Source organism: Phocoena phocoena, chromosome 8 (genome assembly GCF_963924675.1).
Source record: "Phocoena phocoena chromosome 8, mPhoPho1.1, whole genome shotgun sequence".
Classification (NCBI taxonomy): Eukaryota; Metazoa; Chordata; class Mammalia; order Artiodactyla; family Phocoenidae; genus Phocoena; species Phocoena phocoena.
The window spans coordinates 102,463,963-102,488,773 of NC_089226.1; the positions used below are offsets into that span (position 1 = coordinate 102,463,963).

The following is a 24,811-nucleotide window of genomic DNA, read 5'->3' on the forward strand; positions in this document are numbered from 1 at the left end:
CCCCTACAAGCCACGCCTTTCCCGCACCCGAAAGCCTCACCACTTAACCCCGCCCCCGGTGCAGGCAGCTCTCCTATCAGAGGCCGCCTCGCCCGCCCTGCCCCGCCCTGCCCCGCCCTGCCCCGCACCTCCCCTGCGCCCCGCGCCGCCTACCTGCCGGGTACCGCTCGTTGACCGGCCAGCTGTCCACCTGCAAGGTGGCATTGCCGCCGCTTCGAGTGAAGCGCACCACGTGGTATTTGCCGTCGCTCACGATGGCGTTGGGCTCGTCGATGGTAATGTCGTCCGTGCCCACGTTAAAGATCACCCCCACGGTGCCCTGGTCCTGGGGACAGGGAGGTAGAGGTCAGGGATCCGGAGGGAGAGACCGTTCACTCCTTCTAGAACTCCACCTGTGAACACCACCGGTCCAGCTCTGCAGCATTTAACAGCTTTACAACACACCTCTCCCAGCCGCGTCTTTACTGGACCTTTTCACCTGCCCAAGGAGGTGGGCAGGCTTGTCCCCTCCCTGCCTCATATGCAAGCAAGGGAGTAACTGAGGTTCAGAGAGGTTGGGGAAGCCACCGTGGGGTGCACAGCATGGGCCTGGAGCACTTCCACTGACCACACCTGCCTGTTGCTTTTTGGTTCAATCAAAATGTTCACAAATGTTCACAGGGCACCTCCTCCATGCAAGAGGCACTGAGCCTCCAGGCCCCAGACAGGGACGACCAAGAGGAACCCAGGACCAGTGGGACCACAGAAGGTGGAGGCTTCACCAAGGCACAGCCAACAGAGAAATCCACAGAAGCCAGCCCTGTGCCTGAGGAGGGTCTGGCCTCCCTACTCCTCACACCTCCAAGTTCAACCCTCGCCTCCCCTGCATGTTCTGCACTGGGCGAGTCCCTGAGGGCTCTGGCACCAGGGCATTGGCAGGTGTCAGCCATGGAGGTCAGGCCTGAGTGCAGGGGCAGCCCCTTTGCAGTCAAGGGGGCACAGGCGCAAGGTCTGGACTGTGTGTTTTGGAGGGAGTCAGGTATAGAAAGAGAACAAGAAGACAAACCATGTTGGGCTTATTAAGGGAAGGTGAGCTTGGGGGTGTAATGGTAGAGGATAGGGCCGGCAGCTGGGAAGGGACAGGAAGAGGAAAGACAGGGACTGAGGCCTGGAGAAGGGGAGCAAAGAGTCAGTCTGAGCAACCTCTCCCAGGCCCAGGCTCCGGAGAGGACCTGCATAGGGAACCCTTCAGAGGCCACCCAGGATCCAGCCCAGGAAGAGTTCTGTCCATGGTGCCAGAGTGAGAGGGAGAGCCTCACTGAACCCCTAAATGGTGCCAGGTCCTCCGTGGGTACTGTACACACATGCTGTCTTCATCCCCACAGCAACCCTCTGAGGAATAGACAGCATCCCATTCTACTGAGGGGGAAACTGAGGCTCAGGGAGGCTAAGTAACCTCCCCCAATCTCACAACTCATAAGAAAGGACCCCCAGATTTGAACCCCAGTTGGCCTGACTCCAAAGCCAAACGCTCCCTCCCACTTTGCCCGCCAGTCTCGGGAGACACTGACTCAGAGTGCTGGAGGTGGGGGTGATCTGAGAGGCTACTGAGGCCAACCTTCCTTCAAGACCAAAGACGTCTAAAGAAGCCAGTGGAAGGCCCACTCGGCCCTAAACCTGAGCCCTTATTCCATTCCCCTGTACTACCCAGCAGCACCCCCGAACTCGGCCTCCTGAGTTCCTGCACCCCTCTTCCCACACAGGACAGACACTCGCACAGGCTCACACAGTCACGGGGACCAGATCATCACAGAAGACACTACACTCCTGGAGTCTTCCTGAAAGACTGTTGCAGTCTTGCCTGGGCATGAGGAAGCATTTAGTTGCCACCTCCAGCACCCAACAGGGCTGAGAGGCTTGGTGGCACTGGGTGTGGGGATGGGGTGACTCACAGAAGGGGCAGGGATTGGGGTTTTGCAGAGAGAGCTGGGGGGGCAGGATGTGCAGCCGTGGCCCACTTGAAGACCCACGCCCTATCCCTTCCCCACTGTGGGTCCAGTTCTCCCCCTCCTAGAACCTGGGAAAGACACACGCACACACACACACACACACACACACACACGAGTCATACACACTCTCACACACACACACACAGAGTCATACACGTGCAGCGTCCCTCAGATGCAGCAAAGCAGGGAAACTGAGGCCGAGCTTGCCTAACAAAGGGTACTAGCAAGCCGCACTCATCCACCACCCACAGACTGACGACATCCAGGGAGAAGGGGTGGTCTCTGCTCCCCACGTGAGAGGAACAGACCTCAGTACTATTGTCAGTAATAGAACAGCATCAGCCCCTTGGGTGCCTCTGAGGGTTTCTCCCCACGAGGCTCAGCCGGGTGGTGACAACGGTCAAGGAGCAAAAGTGGTCTGGGAGCCGGGATGGCAGAGGGCTGTCCAGGGCGGCTGGAAGGCAGGACACCTGCGTTTCCTAGGAGGCAGCCGAGCCCAGAGCCCAGAGCTGTGCACTCCAGGGGAGAGGCAGCTCCCAGAGCTGCTCCCCACGTGAAGTCAGTTGTCACTTCTTTTAAAGTCATTAATTCCTAATTCCCCAATTACCTCATTAGGCGGCGGTGGGAGAACGAGGCCGCTCCTACAGCAAATAATTATGGGAGTCAAAATTAATTTGGCAAAGTGGAGCGACGCTTTATTAGAAACGTCAAATTGCTTTTCTCTCATTTTGCTGCCGCCTCCCCACTCTCTGAGAGCTGCTAACGACGCTGCGGTGGGAGCTGATATATCACCAGGGGAGAAGGGGGCTTGGGGGCCGCCCCAGGGGGCTTCAGCCCGTCGGGTGCCCAGCTCTCCCCTCAGAGCTGACCTCTCTCATGGCTCCCACGCTTCCTCCAGGGCCCCCGACCCTCGCCAGGCTCCTCATCCCAGGGGTAGCCCTGCCCCACCCCGCCGGCTACAGCACCAGGCACCAGGCCTCGTTCCTCCATAACCCTCGTTCCTCCATAACCCGGCACCAGGCGAGGGCTGTGGGCAACTGCTGGGAGGGCAAAGGAGACTCCTTCTCCCTGCACCCTGATCCCCCTGCCCCTTCTCCTCAGCACTGGGGGAACCCTGTCCCCTAAACCTTCAGGCGTATAAACAGAAGTTGTCAAATGAGGCAGACACAGTATGCCCACAGATCTACTCACCCAGGTGGGCGCTCACAGATGCTCAGGACATCAGTGGACACAGTGCTTCCTACGGCTGGGCAGTGAATGTCCTCAGTGCTTTATATACATGATCTCGTTTATTAAACCTGCGAGCATCTCTGTCCGCTTATCATGCCATTACACAGATGAGGACACTGAGGCTCGGAGACACAAGGTGACTGCACTAGGGCAGAGCAAGGACACGGACTCAAACCCAGGCATCTGCTCCAAAGCCACACACCACCTCTCAGGACTGTGTAATGAGAGAGCAGCAGCCCTCACTCACAGAGAGGGACCCGGAAACACAGTCACACCTGCCACGCAGAGTCAGGAGACTGAAACAGCAGCAAACGCCACACTGCCAAGAAATACAAATATAGAGCGACACACCCGATCAGAGGCCACGAGACTGCCCCCCATGGCGCCGCCACCCCAGCACTCCTGACACAATCAACATGCACGGGGCCCACACTGTCACATACAGTCACCGTCCGCACTGCCTCTCACGCAAGTGGAGACGCTCACACGCACGGAACTTGCAGGCCTTCTCCCCAGGCTACTCCTTACTCTGCTTTCCTTTCCCCCTCGTTTCCCTGCCCGGCCTCCCAGGCCCTGTGTCCATCAGCTGCCACTTCTACTCCAGCTCCGCTCTGTCCACGGTCCATCTCTCCTCAGACCTCCTTCCTTCCCTCCCTCGTGTCGGGGAAGGGGTATGCAGGCTGGGGACCCTGCAAAGCTGTCGTGTAAGGAGGGGCCAGAGCCCAAACGAGCCTTCTCCCCTGGCTCCCTCGCTCCCCTGAAAGCTCAGGGCCCCCCACTCAGACCCTTCCAGCACACAGAGCCTGGCCAGCCTGTTCGACCCTCCCAGCTCGGGGTCCTGGCCAGGGTCACTATGTGGGATGCGGGCAGGGAAGGGAGGGGGCCGTAAGCGGCTGCATAGGTGGAAAATGGAGACTGAGGTCAGAGGCCCAAGGGTTAAGACAGTGGGCGGGGGGGCAGGGGAGGGGCTAAGAGCACAAATGAAATGGAGCAAGGCTTGAGGCCACAGAGAAGTGTGTGGGGCCAGAGGAGAGAGGCGGAAGAAAAGGGGCCGCCCGAAGACCAGAGTTAGGATGGAAACTGTGAGAAGAGGAGCCACAGGCATGGCGGGGGGCCTAGAGGGAGGCAGTGGGAAGCAGCAGAGGGCGAGGAGGGGAGCTGGGCAGAGAAAAGCAGAGCTGAGCGGGACCGGAGGCCAGAGCAGAGACGTGGGGTAGGGCCGAGGTCAGGGAGGAATGAGCAGGGATATGGCCAGAAGGGCTGTAAGGGAGGCCAGGTAAGGGGGCGGCTGGGAGGGCAAAGGTCATGGGAACAGTAATCAAGGGCAGGGAGGCCCGAAGGAGGGGACAGGAAAAGGTGCAGGACACAGTGGGAGGCATAGGCGGTGCAGGAGTGAGCAGGCAGCAGCCCAGGGCAGTCACAAGGTGGGGATGTTCCCACAGGCTGCAGGAGAACGGCCGGGAAGGCTCAAGGAAGCCCCTGACTACATTCCGGAAGGTCAGAGACACAGACGGTCTCAGGGTGGGGAGCTGGGGAGCTTCAGGTGAGCGGAGGTGGCTCTGAGGGCCTCAGTGAACAACCAGGAGGAGAATGGGTCTCAGGTGCGGAACCACAGACTGGAAACCCCAGCACTCAGGGAACAGAGTTTCTGAGGGTTCCACGGGAGGGCAAGATGCGAGGTGCTGGTCCCATGGCAAGAGAGGACTGAGTGGATTCGGGGCAGAAGGCTGGGGGGTCGGGGGTGCCAGCCCCGCGTCCTTACGATGTGCAGCTGCAGGTAGTCCCCGAGGCCGGAGGCACTGTCCACCCGCACCAGCACGGCGCTCCGCTGGTGCGTGCTGAAGCCCACGGCCAGGCGGTCCATCCTCGTGCTCGGCCGGTCATTGGGAGGCCATGTGTAGGTGATGAGCGCTCCCCCCTTCCCAAAGATGTATGTGGTCCCGGCTGCAGAGAGAAGGAAAGGGAGACAGAGATAAGAGGTCAGGAGGGCGAGATTAGCAGGTCCTTGGGGCTGTGACCAGAGCACTGGGACACCAGGTTTAGGGTACGGGGGCTTCAACTGTGATACCCACAGCGGCCACCAGGCCCTGCCCTCCTAGGGAACAGTTGACAGGCGGGTGCCTGGGTGGGAGCCCGTGCAAGCGCACAGACAGATGTAGCCGCCTCATCAAGAATTCTAGCTTTAATTACAGCAAAACAGAGAGGTAATAGAGAGAGTGACACACAGAGAGAGCGAGCCCGGAGAGAGGCTGGCTGCAAGGGGACAGGGAAGATCACCAGGGACAGGCAGGACCCAAGGGGCCTAGGCCTGAGCCGCTCGGCTGCTCCCAGGGCTGGCAGAGGTGGCAGGTTCGAGGTATGTGCTTCTGCGATGGCGGGCGGAAGAGCAGGGGCTGTTTGCTCTGACTCACAGCCTGCAGGCTGGCCCCGCTCCAGCACCTGCTCCCCACCCCCTCCCAAGCCCCTGCAAATCCTGGTCCCACTTTGCCCGGACTCCCTGCTTCTACTCCCAGCTAGGGGGCTGCCTGGGTGCCAAAATGGGGTGGGGGGAGGGGGGTCCTGGAGCCCTGCCCAGAAAAGAAGAGACAGACAAGGGGGTGGGGGGGTAGAGATTGACAGCCAGAGGAGGAAGGAGGCAGAGAGACAGATGGACAGAGAGGGACAAAGAGGGGTGTAGGTGAGAGAAGGCGGGAGAGTGGGAGCCAGAGATGATGAAGGGATCCCTCTCCCTACCCTCTCCCACCCCACCCTCTCTCCCCCTCTGTCTCCTCTTTGCCATCCGGCTGCTGCCTGGGCGGGTGTGAGGTCCCTAACGATCTCAGCCCCAAAATAAACCCTATTAGTCGCCTTGTTCCCTCCTGCAGCTGCCTGGGCTCCCTGGGGGTGGGGGCAGACTGATGGCCAGGGTGGAGGCAGGGGTCAGGGCCGGTCGCCCAGTTTCCGGGAAGGGAGCTTTGTCTGGGAGGCCTAGAGGACTAGTACTCTGGGGCCTTCAGAGAAGGAAAGACAACAATCTTGCATTCTTTAGAACATAAATGGAGCAGATGAGACTCATAAAATGCTTAATTAAATAATTAGCCACTAACAACTCCTCTCAAAGCACTTCTTGCGAGTAGAGGGGTTCAGGGGAGGACTTATCCAGAGAGAAGGAGAGAGGCAGATGGGGCGTGAGGGCAAAAGCCTGCAGTAGGCTGGGAGAAAAGCAAGGCCTTGGGGGTGGGAGAGCTCTGGGTGGGATGGGAAGTCCGGGTCGGGGAAGGCCTGGGGTACTTCCCCGGAGCCAAACCGCTCTGCCAAGATGGCAGCCAAGCTGGTAACACTAAGGCCAGGCCTCTCAGGCACCTTGGGGGTCTCTCACCTCAGGGACTGGGAACCCCACTGTAGTTTGGGCAATCAGGGATCAGGGGTCTCTATCCCAGGAAGCTCCTAGGCCCCCAAAGGAGAGGGGACTCCTGAGTGCCTTGGAGGGAGGTACCATCTGCCGGCCCAGGAGAAGCTGAGAAGGGAAGCCTGTTGCCTGGGTCCCAGAGAGGCAGTGAGGCCAGCAGGGGGCTGGGGCTGGGGGGGCAGGAGCTGTCACCCAGAGCACTTGTCATCAGGGCCCTCCGTCTCCCCAGGCAAGGCTAGAGGGGAGAGGTGACTCCCGGCGGGGCAAGGCAGGTGGGAAAGAACCACCTTGATGTCAATTAACTGACATCTTGCCACAGCACATTGCAGGGAAAGTCCCCGCGCAGAAGATAGAGGGAGCTCGGCTCTGCCCCTCCAAACTGAGGTATGCTTCCTACCTGAGGGCCCCGGAGGCTCAGCAGTGAGATCTGAACTCTCAGGATGGGGTCCCAGGATCAGGGTGGAGAGCTGGACTAGGGCAGAGTCACACACCCACCTCCAGCAGGTCACTGCCTGGACAGGGCAGGGCCCGAAGGCTAGGAGCAGGGTAGGCCTCAGTCAGCAACGGTCTCTCCACTCCCAACACTGCAGCACTCTGGAAAATCGGCTGTTTCCATGGTAACCGTAATAGCCAGGGTCCTCCCTTCCCCCTCCACTCACTCACAAGCTGCATGTACAAAATTTGGGGGATGAGGAGGGCCAGGGGAGCTAAGATGCTGACCCTCCTCCACATACACCCCTCCCTGCTTCCCAGACAAGAGGCTGCTGCCTCTCACCCCCTGGGCTCCAGGGCCTCCCAGTCAGACGCAGGAGGGGCTTACTGGGTTTCTTGATCCCTCAGACCAGCGAAAGAAACTCCATCTACGTGGAGCCTCCCAAATCTCCCAAGTCTAGGGGAAACGAGGCCCTTTCTCCTCACTTTCCCACCCCAGGAACCCAGACAGCACATCAGGCTGAGCCCGGAGAGGGCGCGAGGAGCGAGCACGCCCTATGCCCCATAGGGCAGTGAGGCCGGAGGGATCAGAGGCGGGGCGGGTGCTCCAAACCCCGCAGACCCCGCACCCACAAACAGGCCGCGACGCAGCCAGCTGCGCACAAAGACCCAGTGTGGAGAGGCAGACCCCGGACAGGAGACAGCCGGGAAACATGGCGGTAAGCGCACAATGACGGGCCCTGGCAGGCGGCGAGGGCAGCGGCTGGGTGGCACTGCGCAGGACGGGACAGGCGCACGAGTCCCCGCCCCCGAGGCCCATGGCGCACGGGCCGCACATCCCCGCCCCAGCCTCCTCCAGTCCCCAGCCAGGGCCCTGCTCGGCCGGGCCTCCCCCGGGATTTATTACACAGCTGCTCTCCCACTGCCGCCAGTTTTTTACGGGGGGGCTGGCCTGTTAAAGCCTAAGGGCGTTTATTACACGGTGGGGGGATCGGGTGGAGAGACACTTGTTGGGCCGAAGAGGTGAAGGATGAATGGTTTATCGGACTGGGGCGGCAGTAATTACCCTGGGGAGACATTTCTCTCCCCGGCACCCCGCTCCAGCCCTCGGGCGCACAGGACTCGGGCTGGGATGAACTCGGGTGGAGGGGCGGGGCTCCGCCTGGTCCCTCCCCGTCCCTCCCCGCCGCGCTGCGTAGGCGTAGGCGCCTCCCGCCTCTCACTCCGCAAGCCGTCCCCTGCCCTGGCCACCGGGCGTCCTGGATCGGGGGCGGGGTGGGGGCGAAGGCACATGGAGCCCAGGACACCGAACCACAGCTAGAACCTCTGAAAGGTTCCGGAGAGGGCTCCAGAGAAGAAAGGGGCCAAAGCCAAGGCCCATTATGTTGCCCTAGGGTGGTCCAGACCCATTGTTTTTGACCTCCCCAGGAAAACGCTAGTGAGCTACAAAGTACACAACATTGCAGGGTGGAAGGGTGGGGAGCAGCCCTGAAGCCCAAGGCAAGACAGCCTCTGGCCAGACACAAAATGCCCCAGGCCCAAGTGGCCACCACCCAAAGGCCCTGGCCTGGAACCTTCTGCCCACACCCAACACAGTCCCCTCAATGCCTCCTGGACCCGGAAATTCACTGATCCAGTAGAACACTAAATGATCAAGAATCTTCTGTACAATTCCCACACACCTGCATTCTAGAAAAAAAAAGAAAAACCCCAACCAACCATTAATAATGGTTAACTTACCCAGACCCAAACAACATAATCATCCCATGTGAAAAACCACCCATGCAGTGCTGCCCCTGTGGTTAGAACTACACGTGCAGACCCTCTGTCTGCCTGTCCCTGCCGCATCAGAAGCCATGACAAAAACCTTCTGGCAGATCTCGAATCATGAGAGGATAAAACGTCTTGTACAATCCAGAAAAGCCGCAGTCCTGGGTGCCCACAGCCCACACCAGCTCTCTGAATACAGACCCTCACAATCCACGGGGTTCTCTCTCCAGGTCCAGAGCCCTGGGCTCAGGTCTCTCTTGATCCCAGAACAATAGCCCCTCAATTCTTAAGCCTGTTCTTGGCCATAAGACATCCAGTCAGAAATCCAAGTGAACACACCCATATCCAGCAAATCAAATGAAATGCCGGCCCCCTTTAGAAGCTGGAGTGATGAATCCAGAACCCGTGGAAGCTCCTGACTCAGAACCGAACCGGGATTGACCCCTCTGTTCCTGGCCTCAGAGGGTACAAGCAATGAAGGTCAGGGGCTGCAAGGCTCGTAAAGGGCTCTGAAACTAGAATCAGGGTCAAGGATCAGGAGAGTGTCACCCCCTCAGGCCATTTTTAGGACCCGGGTGTACTGGTCCTCCCAGGCTCAGACTGACATCAGGTGCAGGAGTGTCAGTGAGTGTCCGGCAGGTCAGTAGGGATATTATGTAACGGGTGGGGTTGAGGGTGGAAAGGGAAAGGCAGGAACGAGTGAGGAGAGGAGGGAAGGAAGGCAAGGAGGAATGCAGGAAGAACGCAAAGAGTCGGGAAGTGGAGACGCAGGTGCAGGAAAGAGAGGCTTCTCACACTGGGGGCGGCCAGGGAGATGCTGGCACAGAAAGGAAGGGTCTCCCCTGGCCTACAAAGGTCTCCCGAGCTGGCCTCTTCCTCTAGCCAAGCATGGGGTCCCAGCAGAAGCCCATCCTGTCGCCTCCCCCCACATCTGAGGTGCGCCCAGGTGGGGTTCAGCCATGACAGCTGGCCTCCTCCCTCCTCTTCTATCCGTCCTTTGACCCTCTTCCTTCCTCTTAACTGCCTGACCGTTCTTGGGCTCCTCCACTCGGTCTCCCCACCACCTTCCATCACTGCCCTGCAGCACCCTCCACCTCCTCTGCTTCCACGTGGTCCTCGGCAGCCATTGGCCCTCTTGGGGCTGTTTGTCTCCTCTGCACAGCAAGGGAGTCTCTGAGGCCATCCCAACACCAACATTCCATAGGTTCCCCCAACACCCCCGCTCAAGCTCTTTCCTCCATTTTCTCTCCGTCTCCCCCAGCTCTTTGCATCCCGACTCCAACTCCTTCACGGAGCCTTCTTCTGGCACTTTGGCTCCCAGGTCCCTCCTTCCAATCTGCTCAGCTCCCCTGGGCCAGCCCCTCTCTCCTTTCCTTTCCCCTTTCACCTCCTCTCCTCTTCCCCCCACCATGATTTCCCCCAATAGCCTTTCTTCTCTTGTCCCTCCATGCCTCTCCTCATTGCCCAGAAAGACCATGTCCTATCTGGGTGTCTCTGGGGACTGAGCCTCAAGGGAGTCAGAAGGGATGATGAAGGGGACAGTGAAAGGCAAACAGGGCCAGATTGCTCACAGGGAGAAAAGGGGAGTTAAAGTCAGGTGCAAGGTGTGGCGGGGGAAGTGGAGCAAGGAGCCTAGAGAGCATCACACAGAGAGGACCCCAGCTGGGACAGGGGCTAGCCAGGGACACTCTGCTGGGCAAGGGAGAGGAAAGGAATGAAGGAGAGTGTTGGAAGAGGCCGCTCCTGGGAACTGGATGAAGAGAAAGTAGAGACATGAAGAAGATAAAGGTGAACTAGGAGAAAAGGGGGAAGGAGAGTAGAAAAGGGGTGGAAGGACTGAAAGTGATATGGGAGAACAAAGATTGGGAAGCAAGGATGGACAGATGTAGAACAATGATGGGGAGGCAGAGATGAGTGCAGAAATAGAAGGCCATGAGGGCATAGATGGGAAGTGAAGATACAGGCATGAAAGATGAGGGCAGAACAAAAATGGAGTAAAAAAAAATGAGAGGGGATGGATGAACAGAAATGGAAGTGATGGGAATACAGAAATTAGAGGCAACAAGGTATAGAGTGAGAACTGGTAAAGGCACAGTGATGGGAGTCAAGATAAAAGGTGATGGAAGCATGGAGATGTCAGAGTGCCAAGATGGGAGGTGATAGGGGTTCAGAGATGGGAAGTGATGGGAGGACAGGTATAGGAGGTGATGAGGATATAGGGATGGGAAGTAATAGAGGTACAGAAACGGTGAGTGTTGGAGGGATGAGATGGGGACCGAAGATGAAAGGTGATGAAGTATATGGATGGGAAGTGATGGAGGTACAGAGATGGGAGGTGATGAGTTGCACCATATGGGAGGTGAGAGAGGTACAGAAATGGTGGTACCCTATGGAAAGTGATAGCAAGGTACAGAGATGGGAGGTGATGTGGAGTACAGAGAAGGGAAGTGGACTAAAATGGGAGGTGATGGGGGTCTCTGGGATGGTAGGTAACAGGAGCTTTGAGATGAAATGTGAAGGAGAGACGGAGATGGGAAATGATGGAGTCTGACATGGAATAAAACGTGAAGAGGGACACACATGGGAGGTAGTGGGGAGGGCAGAGATTGGAAGTTATGGGGATGCAATAATGGGAAGCGATGGAAGTACACATAATACGGAAGACAGAGATGGAAGGTGGCAGGTACAGAGATGGGAAGAGATGGCATCCAGAGAATCTTAGAGGTCTAAGGTATGAGGTGATGAAGGGACTGGGCTGGGAGGGCCAGCAAACCCACAAAGGGCAGAAACCAGAAGTGATAGAGGTCAGAAATGGAAGGTGATGGAGTCTGAGAGGGAAGAGGAAGTAGGTTTTGAGATGGAAGGTTATGGGAGGGGGTGCTGAGATAAGAGGTGATAGTCAGTGTAAAGTGATAGAGGACTGACTCCGGAGGTGATGGGGAGACTGGGATAGGGGAACAGAAATTCAAACAGTGGGAGGTGGGAGATGCTGAGGATCAGAGGTGGAGGTAGGGCAGAAATGAAGAGGTGTGGAGAGGAGAAACTGGAGATTCAGGGAATGAGGCTGGGAGAATAATGGGACAGTGGAGCGAGGTGATTGCTTGGAGGTGGTGGAAGGACAGTAATAGGGGAAAGACAGGACAAAGACGGGACAGTTGCTGGAGAAACAGAAGTAAAATAGAGACAGATATGAAGAGGTGAAAGAGGCAGAGATGGAACACGTCTGAGCCAGAGATGATAGGTGGGACAGAGGTGAGAGGTTGGTGGGGGACAAAGATAAGAAAATAATGGGTACAGAGATGCTGGACCAGCAGTGGGAAGGCGATGGTGAGGCAGAGGTGGAGGTAAGCCAGGTGGAGAAATGATAAGGGGCAGGTATGGAGGAGGTGAAGACAAGAGAAACGGAAGGGAGAGCTGGGCAGAGAGGATGAAAGGACAGATGGGGAGGTGGTGAGGGGACCTAAACAGGAGGGTAATAACAAACCAGAGATAGGGATTCGGAGGTAAAGGTGAGGCGAGGAATGAAAGTGATGAAGACAGAGATGAGGATGATAAAGGGACGGGGTGGGGGGATTGTGATGAAGAGGCGAGGGTGGGGCTGAGATGCTGGGAACCGAAGATGGTAGGTGAGGGGATGCGGGCCCGCAGGGCCGAGGGGCCGAGCCTCGGCGCTCACGGGCTGGGGTGCGGCCCGCGGGGGCCAGGGCCGCGCACACGGGAGGCCCCGGGGGCCAGCCGGCCGGCCGGTATCGGCAGCGCCACTTACCGTGCCCGCCGCGGGTGAGGAAGGGCATGCGGTTGATGGCGATCGGCACGGTGCCGTGCTTGCTGTGGAAGTGGTGGACGTGGTGGGTGGTGCTGAGGCTGGAGGAGACCCGGGCCCCCTCGGCTGCCCCAAGCAGCAGCAGCAGCAGTAGCGGCAGCAGAGGTGGCGGCGGCGGCGGCACGGGCCCGGCCAGGGCGGGGGGGCGGCGCGGGCACCCCCCCGGCCCGCTCCCCCCGGGGGGCATTTCGGCCCGGGGGCGGCCGCCTCACAGTCCCATGGTCGGGGTCAGGGACGCGGGGCTGCGTAGCCCCGCGAAGCCCCCCTCCGGCTCCGAGCCCCGGGAGGGGGGTAGGGGTGAAGAGAAGGAAAACCAGAGCCCAAGCCTCGGTCCCGAGCCAACGAAATCAACTGGATCCCGCCGGGAAATCCGGGGTCCGCAGAGTGGCAACGCCAAGGTCCAGGACGCCTGGATCCATCGCGAGGAGCTAAGGGTCTCCCCGCATCCCGGCGGGGTCGGAGCGGCGCAGAGGGCCGTCAGAAACCCGGGGGAGCGCCCGGGGGAGGGGGCATGGTGCCGGGTGGAGAGGTAGGGGAGGCGCGGGGGCCAAGCAGGGAGGGGAGAGCGGGGGAAATCCTGCAGAACAACCGAGCCGGGGAGGAGGGGGACTGGAGGAGAGAAGCGGGAGACCGACGGAGGCTAGGGCCGCTGCCGCTGCCGCTGCCGCCCGACGGAGACAGGGGAAAGGAGGGAGGGGCCGGGGGAGGGGGCGGGAGAAGAGGGAAGGGAAGCAAATCCGGGTGAGGGGGGAATGAAGGGAGAGGAGAGGAGAGGAGGGGAGAGGAGAGGAGGGGAGAGGAGAGGAGGGGAGAGGAGAGGAGGGGAGCGGGGCTGAGCAGAGGGAAGGCGCGAGCCTGCTAGATTCCGGCGGAGAGATGGAGGCAGCGGAGGGTTGCTGCAGAGGCTGAGAGGGCTGGAAGGGAGAGGGAGGGAGAGAGGAGGGAGGAAAGCAGCGGAGTGGAGAGGGGAGGCGAGGGGAGGCGAGGGGAGGAGGAGCGCGGGAGGAGGGGGCAGGGCGGAGGGACCCGGGCGGCTCCCGATCTGCGGGCGGCGCTGGGCAGCTCCGCCGCGCGGCTCCCGGCTAGCCCGCTCGGGGCTCGCCTCTCCTCTGCGCGAGCCCCGCCCCTCCCCCGCGCCCTGGCGCGCGCTCCCCTCCCGCCCCCTCCGGAGAAGGGGCCCTGCTGAATAATTGAACAGGACTGAGGCTAGCAGAAGAGGCCGCTCTCTCCCACCTCCTCCCTCCCCCCCACCTGGACGAACCCCAGGAGTGCTCGCTGGTGCAGGGCGCAGAGATGTGGACACCGCCACCTCTGCACGCACGCCTCGGAACACACGTGCACGCTGGGATGTGGACGGGCTCGGGTATGGAGACACCCACGTGCCCATACAGGCATCAGTGTGCACGCACGCACACATAAGCTCAGATACATACATGCATACATGTGCTCATAGACACTGGCACACGAACTCACACTCAGCCGAGCGTGTACACATGCTCACGGAGGCAATACATGCACACACACATACATGTTTGGTCACAGGTAATGAATGAACAGCCAACGTACACACGGACGGCTCCCTCCAGCTAACCATCCAAAAACAAGGTCACCCATACGCATACAGACAACGCACCCAGAGGCTCAAAGGTACTCCAGAGTAAGACATGCCACACACACAGTCCCTCGCCACCTCTCCAAAAGGGTGCTCCCCTCCCCCACACACACACCTTCCTGGACTCCTCCAATCCTTCCTGTCCACTTCCCCTGCCCCTCCCGCTGCCTCAACCTCTACCTCTGGGGAGGGGAGTTTCCAGGATACTTATCCACTGAGTGGCCCACTTGTGACAAAACCCTTCCTGGGCCACTTATGTCCAGCTGAGGAAGTCACTTCTCCTTCTAGGGGCCCCTCCACTGAGATCTGCCCCCTCCCAGACTTTGGGACACCTCTGGGAAGCACGTGTCACAGGCCAAGAGGTAAGTGCAGGGAGGCTTTCTTCCCTTCCTCTGGATGCCACCTCGGCGTGGGGCCTGGGGGCGGGGGGAGATGCTGAAGGTAGAGAGGGAGGGAGGTAGAGATGGGACCTGGGAGGAGGCAAAGAAGGAGTGTCATAGGGTGAGAAGGAGAGGTGGTGAAGAAAGGGCAAAAGGAAGCAGGTGCGAAAGGGGAGGGAGGGGCTGGCTCCTGCTTATTGATTCTGAATTCCGTTTTGGAGCAAAAACTGCTACCAGGAGCCCCACAAGTTCTGCAACCAGGTCCTGGGTGCAGTCAGAACCCAGGACAGCTCCTCTGCCGCAGCTGCCACCTCCCCAGCCCTGCTAGATGCCAGGGCCCCATTTGGCCCCCAGCCCTTCAGAAGGGAAGAAAGGGGTCCTCAGAGGCACCCGGGAGGAAGTTTCCAGGTGGTGTGTGGCCCCATGAGGGAGGAGAGATTGCAGGCTGGGGAGCAGGGCTAGGGCCCCCAAAGCCTTGTCCTCCTGCCCTCTCATCCCCTGCACGCTCTTGGCCCTGGCGCTGAGGTAGAGACTGACATAGCTCTGAGCAGGCAGAAAATGTATGGTCCCGGAGGGAGGGAGGGAGGAGCCAGTGGCAAGAGGAGAGGAAGGGAAACCGCCTAGAGGCCAATCAATACCAGTGAGTGGGAAGTGGAGAGCTGGAGGGGGTGACGCTGGGGATCGAGGGGGAGAGACAGAGGGTAAAAAAGAAGGGAGAGACAGAGGTGTGCAAGAGATCAATAGAGGCTGTGGAGCAAGTGGAGAGATGAGAAACACACAGAGGGGCAGAGATGGGGAAGAACTGACTGCCCGGGAGAGCCAGAGACAGGCTCTGGGAGACTGAACTGCCAAGGGGAGCTGTCCTGACCTCAGCCCTGGGACTTCAGGCCCTGCCAGGAAGCATGCCTCCTTCCAACTTCCTTCCTCTCTCATTTCATATTCTCTTTTTCATTCTCTCTCCACTCTTCTCTCTCCCATCCTGGAGATGACTTCTTTCCCTCTGATCTCTCTCATGCCTTCCCAGGGCAGACTCCTGAGCCCACAGAGGTACCTTCAGCCCCAGGTGTAATGCCCATATCCCAGATGGAGAAACTGAGGCCACACAAGGGGAAAGGCTGTCCTGAAGGTCGGACTCCTCCTCATTCCAGTCTCTTTACCACCAGACAGCTCCACACCCCAGGCCCAACCCTCTAAGGACACCTGGGCCATTCCCACCCGCCTCCCTCTCTTCAGGCACAGGGGCCCTTGGTGCCCAGTGGTGCCTCCAGGGCCTGCACACTTGGGGGTGAAGCAAACAGGCCTCTGGGCCAAGTTCCTGCTTGACGTTGTGCATCAGTGGAGCCTCAAGAAGACCCGCCCTAGAGAGACAGCTCGAACATGAAACAGCCAAGCCTGGAGAAGCGGTAGGAGGCACAGCTTCAAGAGAAAAGGGGGTGTGGCTTGACCCAAGATTCCTGCCTCGACCTTTGGGGCCAGAGATCTCAGAGGTACCCCAGGGCCAGGGTTTGGAGGCTCCCAGATTGCACCCACCTTGTCCTTACCTCCATGGTTTTGCTCAGGCTCTGCCACCAGACACACAGACCAGTGCTCGGGGACAGTGACACTTCCCAAGACGTGCCCAGCCTCAACTCTCCCTGCCTCCCACCTACCCCCAGAGAAGTTGCTCCAAGCTCCCTTCCCACCCCTGCTGAAAGATGGCTTGACTCCCTAAACCACCATCCCTCTCTACGCTCCCTTCCAGAAAGCTCCATCATGTGGGAGTGTAATAGTGATGACGGGCAGCAGCTCTTCTCAGCCCTGATGCCCTGCAGCCCGGGCCAGCCACGCCCACCGTCGGCACCGTCTCCACCTCCGCCACCGCCCCCAACCCAGGGACTAAATGAGCAACAGGGGCAGCAAACTTTAGGGACGCCTAGGTTCTAGCACCTGTGATTTAGGGCAGGGAACTGCCTCTTACTGAGGCCTCAATGTCCTCAGCAGCTAAATCGGATGGTTGGTCTCCATCCTACTGCCTTCTCTGAGGACAAATTAAAAGGGCTTTGCAAGCTGCAAAACACGAAACAATCAGTGGGGAATGTTACTGTTAAACAGCAAAGTTACCACCGTCCCCAGATCGCCCGTGCAAAGCTGAGTGAGCTGGAGAGGACGAGGCCCAGCCCCGTCTCTATTCCCCGGCAGCCAGGGCTGGAGCGCCCCTGAGCTGGCCATTGTCTGGAGGCTGGAAGGTACAAAGAGCGGCAGGTCGGACAAGAAAAATCCTGGGGGACAGGACGGGATGTGGAGGTACCGAAGGACAGGTCTGCCTTAGAGCACCAGGAAAGCACTGAGGGAGATTGGTGGGCATTCTCACAAAGTAGAAGAAAAAATCATGACCCACGCAAGAGCCCAATCCCTGAAACCAGTAGGTTATCTATCCCGTAAGAAACTCAGGACTCTGCCCAGATGGCCAAGGCTCTGCAGTGTGGCACAGAGGCAAAGGCCCTGACCCCCGTTCTCAGCCCAGATCTACCGTTCACTCCTCCAGAAATCCACCCACCCCTCCAGGCCTCAGCGTCCATGTCTGTAAAATGGAGAAGCCCTATCCTCCTCTGTGTGTCTGTGTGTGTGTCTGTGTGTGTGTCTGTGTGTGTGTCTGTGTGTGTGTCTGTGTGTATGTCTGTGTGTCTGTGTGTTTTTCCCAGGCAGCTGACCCTTCATGTCCCTGGTCTCAGAAGGGCTACCCCAAGGAAGGCCACTCAAATGACACCTGAAGAGGCTGCGTGCTCCCCAGCCCGCCCCCTGCAAGCAGGAGGTTGGCTCTCCCCCGCTCTTGCCCCACTGCTCTCCGTCTGCCAAGCTCAACCAGAGGCTGGCCACCAACCACTAGGGACTGGAAACTGCTGCTGAAGCTGCCCTCTCTGGGAAGGGGCCTCAAACAATACGCGAGCTGGCAGTAGATACCCAGCCAGGGAGGAGAAGAGCCAGGTGAGGACACTAGGGAGTGTTCTTGTGGCTCCAAGGGACCCCCTGCAGCTGGGCGGAAAACCAGGGAACTGCACCACAGCCGGCTTCCAGGGAAGCCAGCTCCAGAGGCCTGCCCTCCTGAGCCCGTCCTCTGGGGCGCAGGCCTACCCTGGGCAGGAAATCCCAGGCTTCCACTGCACGTTTCTGAGGGCACCAGAGGAAAGGGGGTGCAGGTTGACAATTCCCACCCCCCACCCTGTGCAACAGTGTGTACGTGTGAGCTACGACTTGTGAGACCATCGCCAGGATCGCATGGGGAGAGCGACAGAGGTTGACGCCCTTGGTGAGGGGTGAAGGGAGCGGTGTCCCACCAGCTCAGAAGGAAGAGGAGAGGCCGTCTATCAACGATTTGCCCCAGACATGCAGGCAGCAGCAGTCCTGCACAGGCCCAAGAAGGGACAGCAGCCAGCAGCTCCCTCAGTCTCTCGTGATGAGAAGGGATGAGAAGGAAGCAGGCAGCACGGCTCTCAGAGACCCTCCCTCCTCCGGAGCATCCCTGGGGCCGGGGAACGGGCCGGGATCTCCCCCCAGCACCCCGAACTCTCCCGGTCCTGCACTCACGGTCGTTGCAGACGGGGCCTCCGTAGGAGGTCATGGTGCAGTCGCAGGTGAAGCCATCCCACTGCTGTAGGCAGACGCCCTGGTTGGCACAAGACTCTTCGGTGCAGGTGGTGCTGGGGCCTGGAAGAAGCAGGAGGAAGGAACACCCCCAGCTCAGCCAAGCCCCCCTCCAGCCTCAGGAGGTATGGAAGCTTCGGGGCCAGGCCGAGAGGTCTTGCCCTCCGTTCTGCTGGGCAGAAAGGGCCAAGAACTGATGGGGGTGGGAGGGGGATGGAGGGGAGCTCAAGGACTGCTAGTCTTGGCCTGGAAATGTGATAAGTGGCCGGGGTGGGAGGCAACAGGGAGGGCAAGTGACCCCCCTGACTCCCCCATACTCTGCCCCAGAGTGGCAGCTCCTGCGAGGCCTGAGAAGAAGGCCACCCAGCGGCCCTGGTCTGCCTCTACCGCTGGCCCCCCTGCAGCGTGCAGAGTCACACCCGACTTCTGTGCCCCACACTCACCGTCACAGCCCCTCTCCACCTGCCCGATGCGGTGCAGGGCGTCAGCGATGAGGTCGGGGAGGCGCCCGTTGAGGTCCACCGAGGCCAGGCAGCCCTGAAAGCCATCCCGGGAGGCCACCAGTTTGGGCAGGTTGTGGAACATATTCTTGCTGAGACCGCCAATGTACAACTCCCCTGCAAAGGGAGTGGGATCAAAACCTCGGCATCCCGCTCCCCAGGTCCCTGTTGCCCTCCCAGGACATGTGCACGCAGCTGTCAGGTCGTGCAGCCCCACAGTGTCCCATCCCGGACTCGTTTCCTCTCAGAGATGCAGCAGCCCGCAGATGCCCACCCTCCACTCTTCTTTCTTCCTTCTCCACTTTGCCATCTGTCTGCTCCCCTCCCAGAGAAGCCCAGATGCCCGGGAAGGGGGGTGCAGCTGGAGGAACCTGCTCCGTGCTCTCTCCCACACATCTGATTCCAGTTCCGGCCTGTAATCAGGGCCTTTCATAGATGTGCAGCCCGATCCCCTCCAGCCCCACTCCCTCCCTTCTGAAGTCTCCCATCCCCAGAACTCCTTCAGGCCTCTGCCAGCCTCTCCCGGCTCTGAGTTGTCTCCTGGGGGTTCTAAGCCCAGCACCTTCCAACAACAACTAGGGCTTGGCCTGGGGACTCTGGGTGACACGAGGAAGTTCTCCTCAGGGACACATCACTGCCTGGCCACATAGACCCTAACTCCCTGAAAATCATGGCTGGCCCCCAGCAGAGCTCCAACAAGACATGAGTCAACCCTGCTGCCCTTGCCCTGCACTCAGTGCAATGCAAGACCAGCCCAGACCACCCCGGGTTTGCGGCCACTGAGGATTATCCAAGACACATCGCCCCCTTCTGGCATCAGGGAGAATTGACAGCACTGTGCCATTCGTCAGGCCCTGGATCTGACCAAGCTTCTGGTTCCAACTCTGCGGCCGGCTCACTTTGTGACCTTGGGCAAACCATGTAGCCTCTTGAAGCTTCCATTTGTCTCTCCAAGAGGGGGATGAATAGTCTCTAAGGGCCCTCCCCCAGCTCGGACAGTCCCAGTCGCACTGACACCAGGGGTCCCTAAGGGACTGAGGGCTGCTTTGGGCATGTGAGGGTCGCTCACGTTACCCCGGTGGGCTCTGGAGAAGCCGCAGGCCTTGTCCTCACTCCTGTGCCAAAACCCCGGTCTCTAAGCTCATCCTCTTCCCTCCTCTCCCACCCACCCATTCTGGGGGCAGGCAATGACTTTCATTAGCTACTGAAGACACCCTGGGGAATGTAAGTCCCTGGTATGACGCTGAGCCCACCAGGGAGGCCCTGAGTCCAAAAAAGTTCCCAGACCTAGTCCAGCCAATGCCCAAGGGCTATGACCAGGGCAGCATGTGGGGACCCAGTTATTGCCCCTCCTTCCTCCCCACATCACTGCCCCCTCCTGCTCCAGCAGGGAGGCATCTGCCAGGACACTATTCTCTCTCCAGCCCCCAACCAATGCAGACTTCTCAACCCTGGAGGGCCAAGAGGTCTTCAGAAGGCGCAGCTGCCTACTCCTAGCTCTAGAGTGAGGCCACCAGGCTCCCCGTGAGACAGACACAACCTGCAACCAGGCTTTCAGTGTTGGGAGGGCAGCCTCGCATGGGAGCTGAGCAGAACTTTGACGGGAAGATGTCAGGCTGGACACAGTGGAGAACAGGAAAGAGCGAGGGAAACCATGGGTGGGGGCAGGGGGAGAATCACGCGCGTGAAAGAGCATCCCAGGTCAGGGGTGATCTTGCTGGGGCGGAGGGGGCATCTGGGGTAGGGCCAGGCCTTCTGCAGAGGCCCCAGGCCCCACCTTTGAGATCGAGGTTTCGGGCGCCATTGGAGTGCTGAGTGACAGTGCGGGAGTCGATCTGGAGCGTGTGCACGTTGCCGGGGTCCCTGGACACCACCACGTTGTGCCACTGGTTGTCATTGACTGGTTTGTCTGAGTTCCCCTTCATCAAGGACGGGCCATTCCCCAGGTCAAACACGTAGTGGATGTACCTGCCCCACAGTAGGGAGGAGACACTGGGTCAAGGTGGGGCCGATGCTGGGAAGGTGGGGAAAGGAGGAGCTATAGCTGCGGTGGGGCTGGGAGCTGTAAGCAGAAGGGGTGGAGAGGGAGACCTCATAGACACGAGGACTCTGGTGTGAGGTCCCGTCATGGGCAGATGCGGGCAGGGAAGGCCACAGAGGACCTGGCTCCGGGGGCAGGCTCAGAAGAGAAGTTGGTGGGGGGAGAGATCTGTGAGGGCAGCAGGGTCCTCTGGGGGCAGGGACAGAGCTGCTCTAGGGCGGGGACCTCTCAGGCAAGAGAGGCCAGAGGGACACAGCCCTGTCTTCTGCCTGAGCCAGGACAGCGAATGGAGGACAGATATGACTGGGAAATCCCTGGCAAGGAAGTAATGGGGGGGGGGTCACCAGGGTGGAGGACAGGGTGCTGCTTCTCCATCTTGGCTGGTGGGGGGCAGACCTGAACCTTGACCTGTGGTCTGGGGGGATTGGACATCTCAGCCAGTGGCTGGGGGAGCTGCATCTTGGTCATGGCGGGTGGGGGGGAACCACGTCCTTGACAGTGGTGTAGTGCCCAGCACCTCACCCCTTGACCAGCTCGATGACAATGAAGTCGTTGCCATTGCCCGAGTTGAACAGGAGGAGCCCGTCGGGGGCTGTAGTCTTGAACTGGAAGAAGAGGTGCATGGAGGCGTAGGCTTGGAGCGTGGCGAGTGCCAGGTAACTGCTGCGACTCTTGAAGGTGACGGGGTCAGCCACGATGGCACGCAGGCCAAAGCGAGCATTGAGCTCGCAGTAGGTGATGTCACCGTCCTTGCACTGGTCCATGTAGGGCTGGCCATTGAACACCAGCCCGCTCAGGTGCCCGATGAAGTTGGAGGGCACCACAGAGATGAAACGCCGCTCCGTCATGATGCCTGTCTCAATGTTGTGGAACTCCAGCCGCGTGTGAGCTCCTGCCATCTGTCCTGCTCGGGACAGGAGACAGAGATGGGGACGTGGCTTTGGAGCCCAGATCGTAGGATCATTGGGTCCCCAGGAGCCTCCCCTCCACTCAAGGGCCACATGGGAGAGACATTGGCAAACCCTCGCAGTGGGTGCTGGCAGCAAGCACAGCTCCTGGGTCTGGGGGAGTTGTGGGACTCTTTAGGCCAGGGCCGACAGGCTTGCAGGGCAAAGCTGCCTGCGGGGAGTTGAAATGGTCCCTGGGGTCCAGGAGCCCATGATATACCAGTGGCACTGGCAGCTTGCCAGAATGCTGCCCCAGGTAGTGGTCACCAAGAATGGGGCCGCAGACCACCTACCCTCCACGGTCACGTTGTCCACTGACAGCTGCAGGCTCTTGCCACGCCGCACCACCCTCACCGTGTGCCACTCATTGTCATTGAGCTTGTGCCCCGCAAAGAGCGTCTCGGGGCCTTTACCTGCGGCACCAAGGGGGGAGTGAGCATGGCACCTCCACCCGCTCGCATATGGCTTCACGTACCACCCTGGGCACACAGAGCCTCACCACTGCACGCACCTATGCACACAGGTACACACCCCCACACACACACAGATTTTACACACCCAGTCATAAACACAGACACGCTCAGTCTTGCCACACTTCGCGCAACATCCAAGGGTGCTCTTCGAAAAGAATACGGTGTGAATGGCGCGGTGCCTCTGGAGCTGTGCCCTAAGACTCTGCACGCAGAGACTCACACCTGCACCAACATACTCCTCCCCACATCTCCTAAGGACCTTCAGTCGTCAGTGTGTGTAGCCAACAGCTAAAGTCCCAGCATATGTACATAGGCCTAAAACTTCCAAAACTACTGAGCCTTACCACGCACCCAAATGTGAATGTGCACCCACAGACTCACTGCTGGCAGTGAAAACACACAGACGCACAGCTGCCCCACCCAGAGGAACCCAACGTGACCTTTCTGCACATGCCTGGTTAATTCCACACACCCAGACACGCAACCATATACACAGCACATCCAGCCTGACCAGAGAGCAGAATGTTTCTTAGGAATTAGGGCCATTTATTCAGGACCTGGATTAACCACTCCCAAGACTAAAACCGTGTAGCTTTACACCTGGGCCCCCCAGTGCTATTGCCAGCAGGGACAGGGTTCACCATGCATGCGCACACACGTGCCAAACACACACCAGAGCCACGGTACGTACACACCCTCTCTGCCTGTGGCTGCCACGTCCCTGTGCTCTCTTACGTGACCTCAGGGCACACCATGCAGATACTCTCAGAGACAGAGCATTGAATCCAGGCACACTGGGGTGCTCAGAATTGTCCACACCCGCTCTCCATCTCACCCCTGCTGCGACCCTCACTGTCACCTCTGAGAGAGCCCCCTTTGGCAGAATCTCGCCCCCCACCCCAAACAGGGGCGGTGGGGGTTGAGCTTTGAAGCCCTGGCCAAGCTCACCTCCTGCTCACCTCCCGCCCTCATCTTCTTTCCTGTGTGCCCCGCCCTCCCCCTTGTGGCCACCTCTGGAGATGCAGCAGGATGTCCCAGCCCATCTCCGGCTCCCTCCAGCCATCCTGCTGTAAGTGCCACCAAGCCTTTGCCCCACCCTCCAGAGGATGTGAGGTGACTTGAAGTTTCTGGGCCTTCCTTCTCCCGGTCCCGGTGAACATCCTGACCCGGACCCTCCACCAGCTGCCCCTGGGTCAGCTTCCTTGGGCTCATTCTGCCCTCCACGACCGTAACACCCTCACCCCCACCACTCCAGCTCCCCTCTCCATACCCACTGCCCAAGCCCCACACAAGCTAGCCATGAAACCTTCTCCTCCCCCACCATCCCTCCCCAAATCCCAGAGTCCAGAATCCCAGGCCCCCTGGGGCTCTGCAGAAGAAGACGGAAGCCACTTACTGGGTGCGCAGCCGACGCGCAGGCAGTCTGGGGGGGCCATGGGGCGGGCAGAGGGGGAGGGGAGACAAAAAGGCAAAACAAGTTTTTTTTGTTTGTTTTTTTTTTTTTTTACATCCTTCACAGGGAGGGGTATCTGCGGGCGGGGGTTCCTCCCAGGGCCACTTTCTGGGGACCACGCGTGCTCAGGTGCCTTCTCCCCTTCCTCAGTTGGACCCCTCTCCCTCCTTCCCCCAAGAGGGCTCCAACCCTCCCCAGAGCTGGGAGGCGGGGCAGCCAGGTGATGGGAAGAAGGTTTACATCTCCCTTCTCAGAGGGGCCCAGGCCTCTCATGTCTGAGGGAGATGGGCACCTTGGGAATCCCAGTCGTACAGGGGATCAGTGAGGGGGACCGAGGGCTTGACCAACCCGACATCTCCCCATCTCTGAGAGGGAGACGGGCAGGGAGGGCCAGAGCCCCTGCACCCCCTGCTCTGGGACAACTCCCTGCTCAGAGCCCAGGCTGTGACGCATCACCCCGTGCCCTCTGGGCTCTGAGCTAAATGGAGGAGTCTGCCCCAGGGCCCCCTTCCCGTGGCCACACACCTCCCAAAGTCCCAGGGGGCTAGCACCACCCCTACAGGAACCTTCTTGCCACCCTTCCTAACCTGGAGGATGCCAGGCTGTCCTTGGGGACCAAGGTGGTCCTTCACCCTGAAGAGGAACTAGTATTAATCCGTTTTCCTAGGGAAGGGCCAGGGGCTCACAGACGAAGACACCGAGGCCCCCAATGTATGACTCCTGAGGACTTCGGGGACAAGAAGTTACCATAAGCAAAGTCTCCTGCCCCTTCCCCAGCCCCAGCATTTCTATCCGGCAACTCCAGGCTCGGAGGGCCCCATGGGCTCAGAAAGCACACTGTCTACACAGAGCTGCAGCCCAGAGCCCCAGGGCCTCTGGCCACACCCCTGGTGGGATACATTACCCACCCCATGTGAGTCAGCCAGCCTTGCGGAGGAAATAGAGCACTAGCGTCCTGTGAAATTGGGGCTTAGGGCCCTTTGGACGCCTGTCCTGCTCCATCAGACCCAGACAGCTTGGGGCTGCAGAAGGTCCTGCAGGAAGAGGCAGAAACGCTGGGTCCGAATCTCATCATGTGACTGCGGGCAAATCTCTTCTCTCCCTGTGAGCTGAGGGGCTTGAACAAGAGGATCCTAAGCTGGGAGAAAAAAAA

At 59.6% G+C, this 24,811-nt stretch overlaps 1 protein-coding gene across 14 annotated transcripts in view; it reads right to left on the bottom strand.

Moving 5' to 3' along the window:
* NRXN2 (neurexin 2) overlaps positions 1–24,811 on the bottom strand; it is a 98,801-nt gene that overhangs the window by 23,764 nt on the left and 50,226 nt on the right. For 6 of the 14 annotated variants that reach the window (XM_065881926.1, XM_065881927.1, XM_065881928.1 and 3 more), the window contains 8 exons: positions 23,602–23,628; positions 22,026–22,145; positions 21,308–21,689; positions 20,522–20,712; positions 18,688–18,861; positions 18,188–18,307; positions 4,981–5,162; positions 154–325 (listed from right to left, as the gene is read on the bottom strand). In XM_065881926.1, the coding sequence (XP_065737998.1) occupies positions 154–325; positions 4,981–5,162; positions 18,188–18,307; positions 18,688–18,861; positions 20,522–20,712; positions 21,308–21,689; positions 22,026–22,145; positions 23,602–23,628 (1,368 nt within the window). Of the gene's footprint in view, positions 1–153; positions 326–4,980; positions 5,163–12,574; positions 12,819–18,187; positions 18,308–18,687; positions 18,862–20,521; positions 20,713–21,307; positions 21,690–22,025; positions 22,146–23,601; positions 23,629–24,811 lie in introns of those variants that run through there. The other 8 variants (XM_065881934.1, XM_065881933.1, XM_065881932.1 and 5 more) reach the window with 4 other exon arrangements.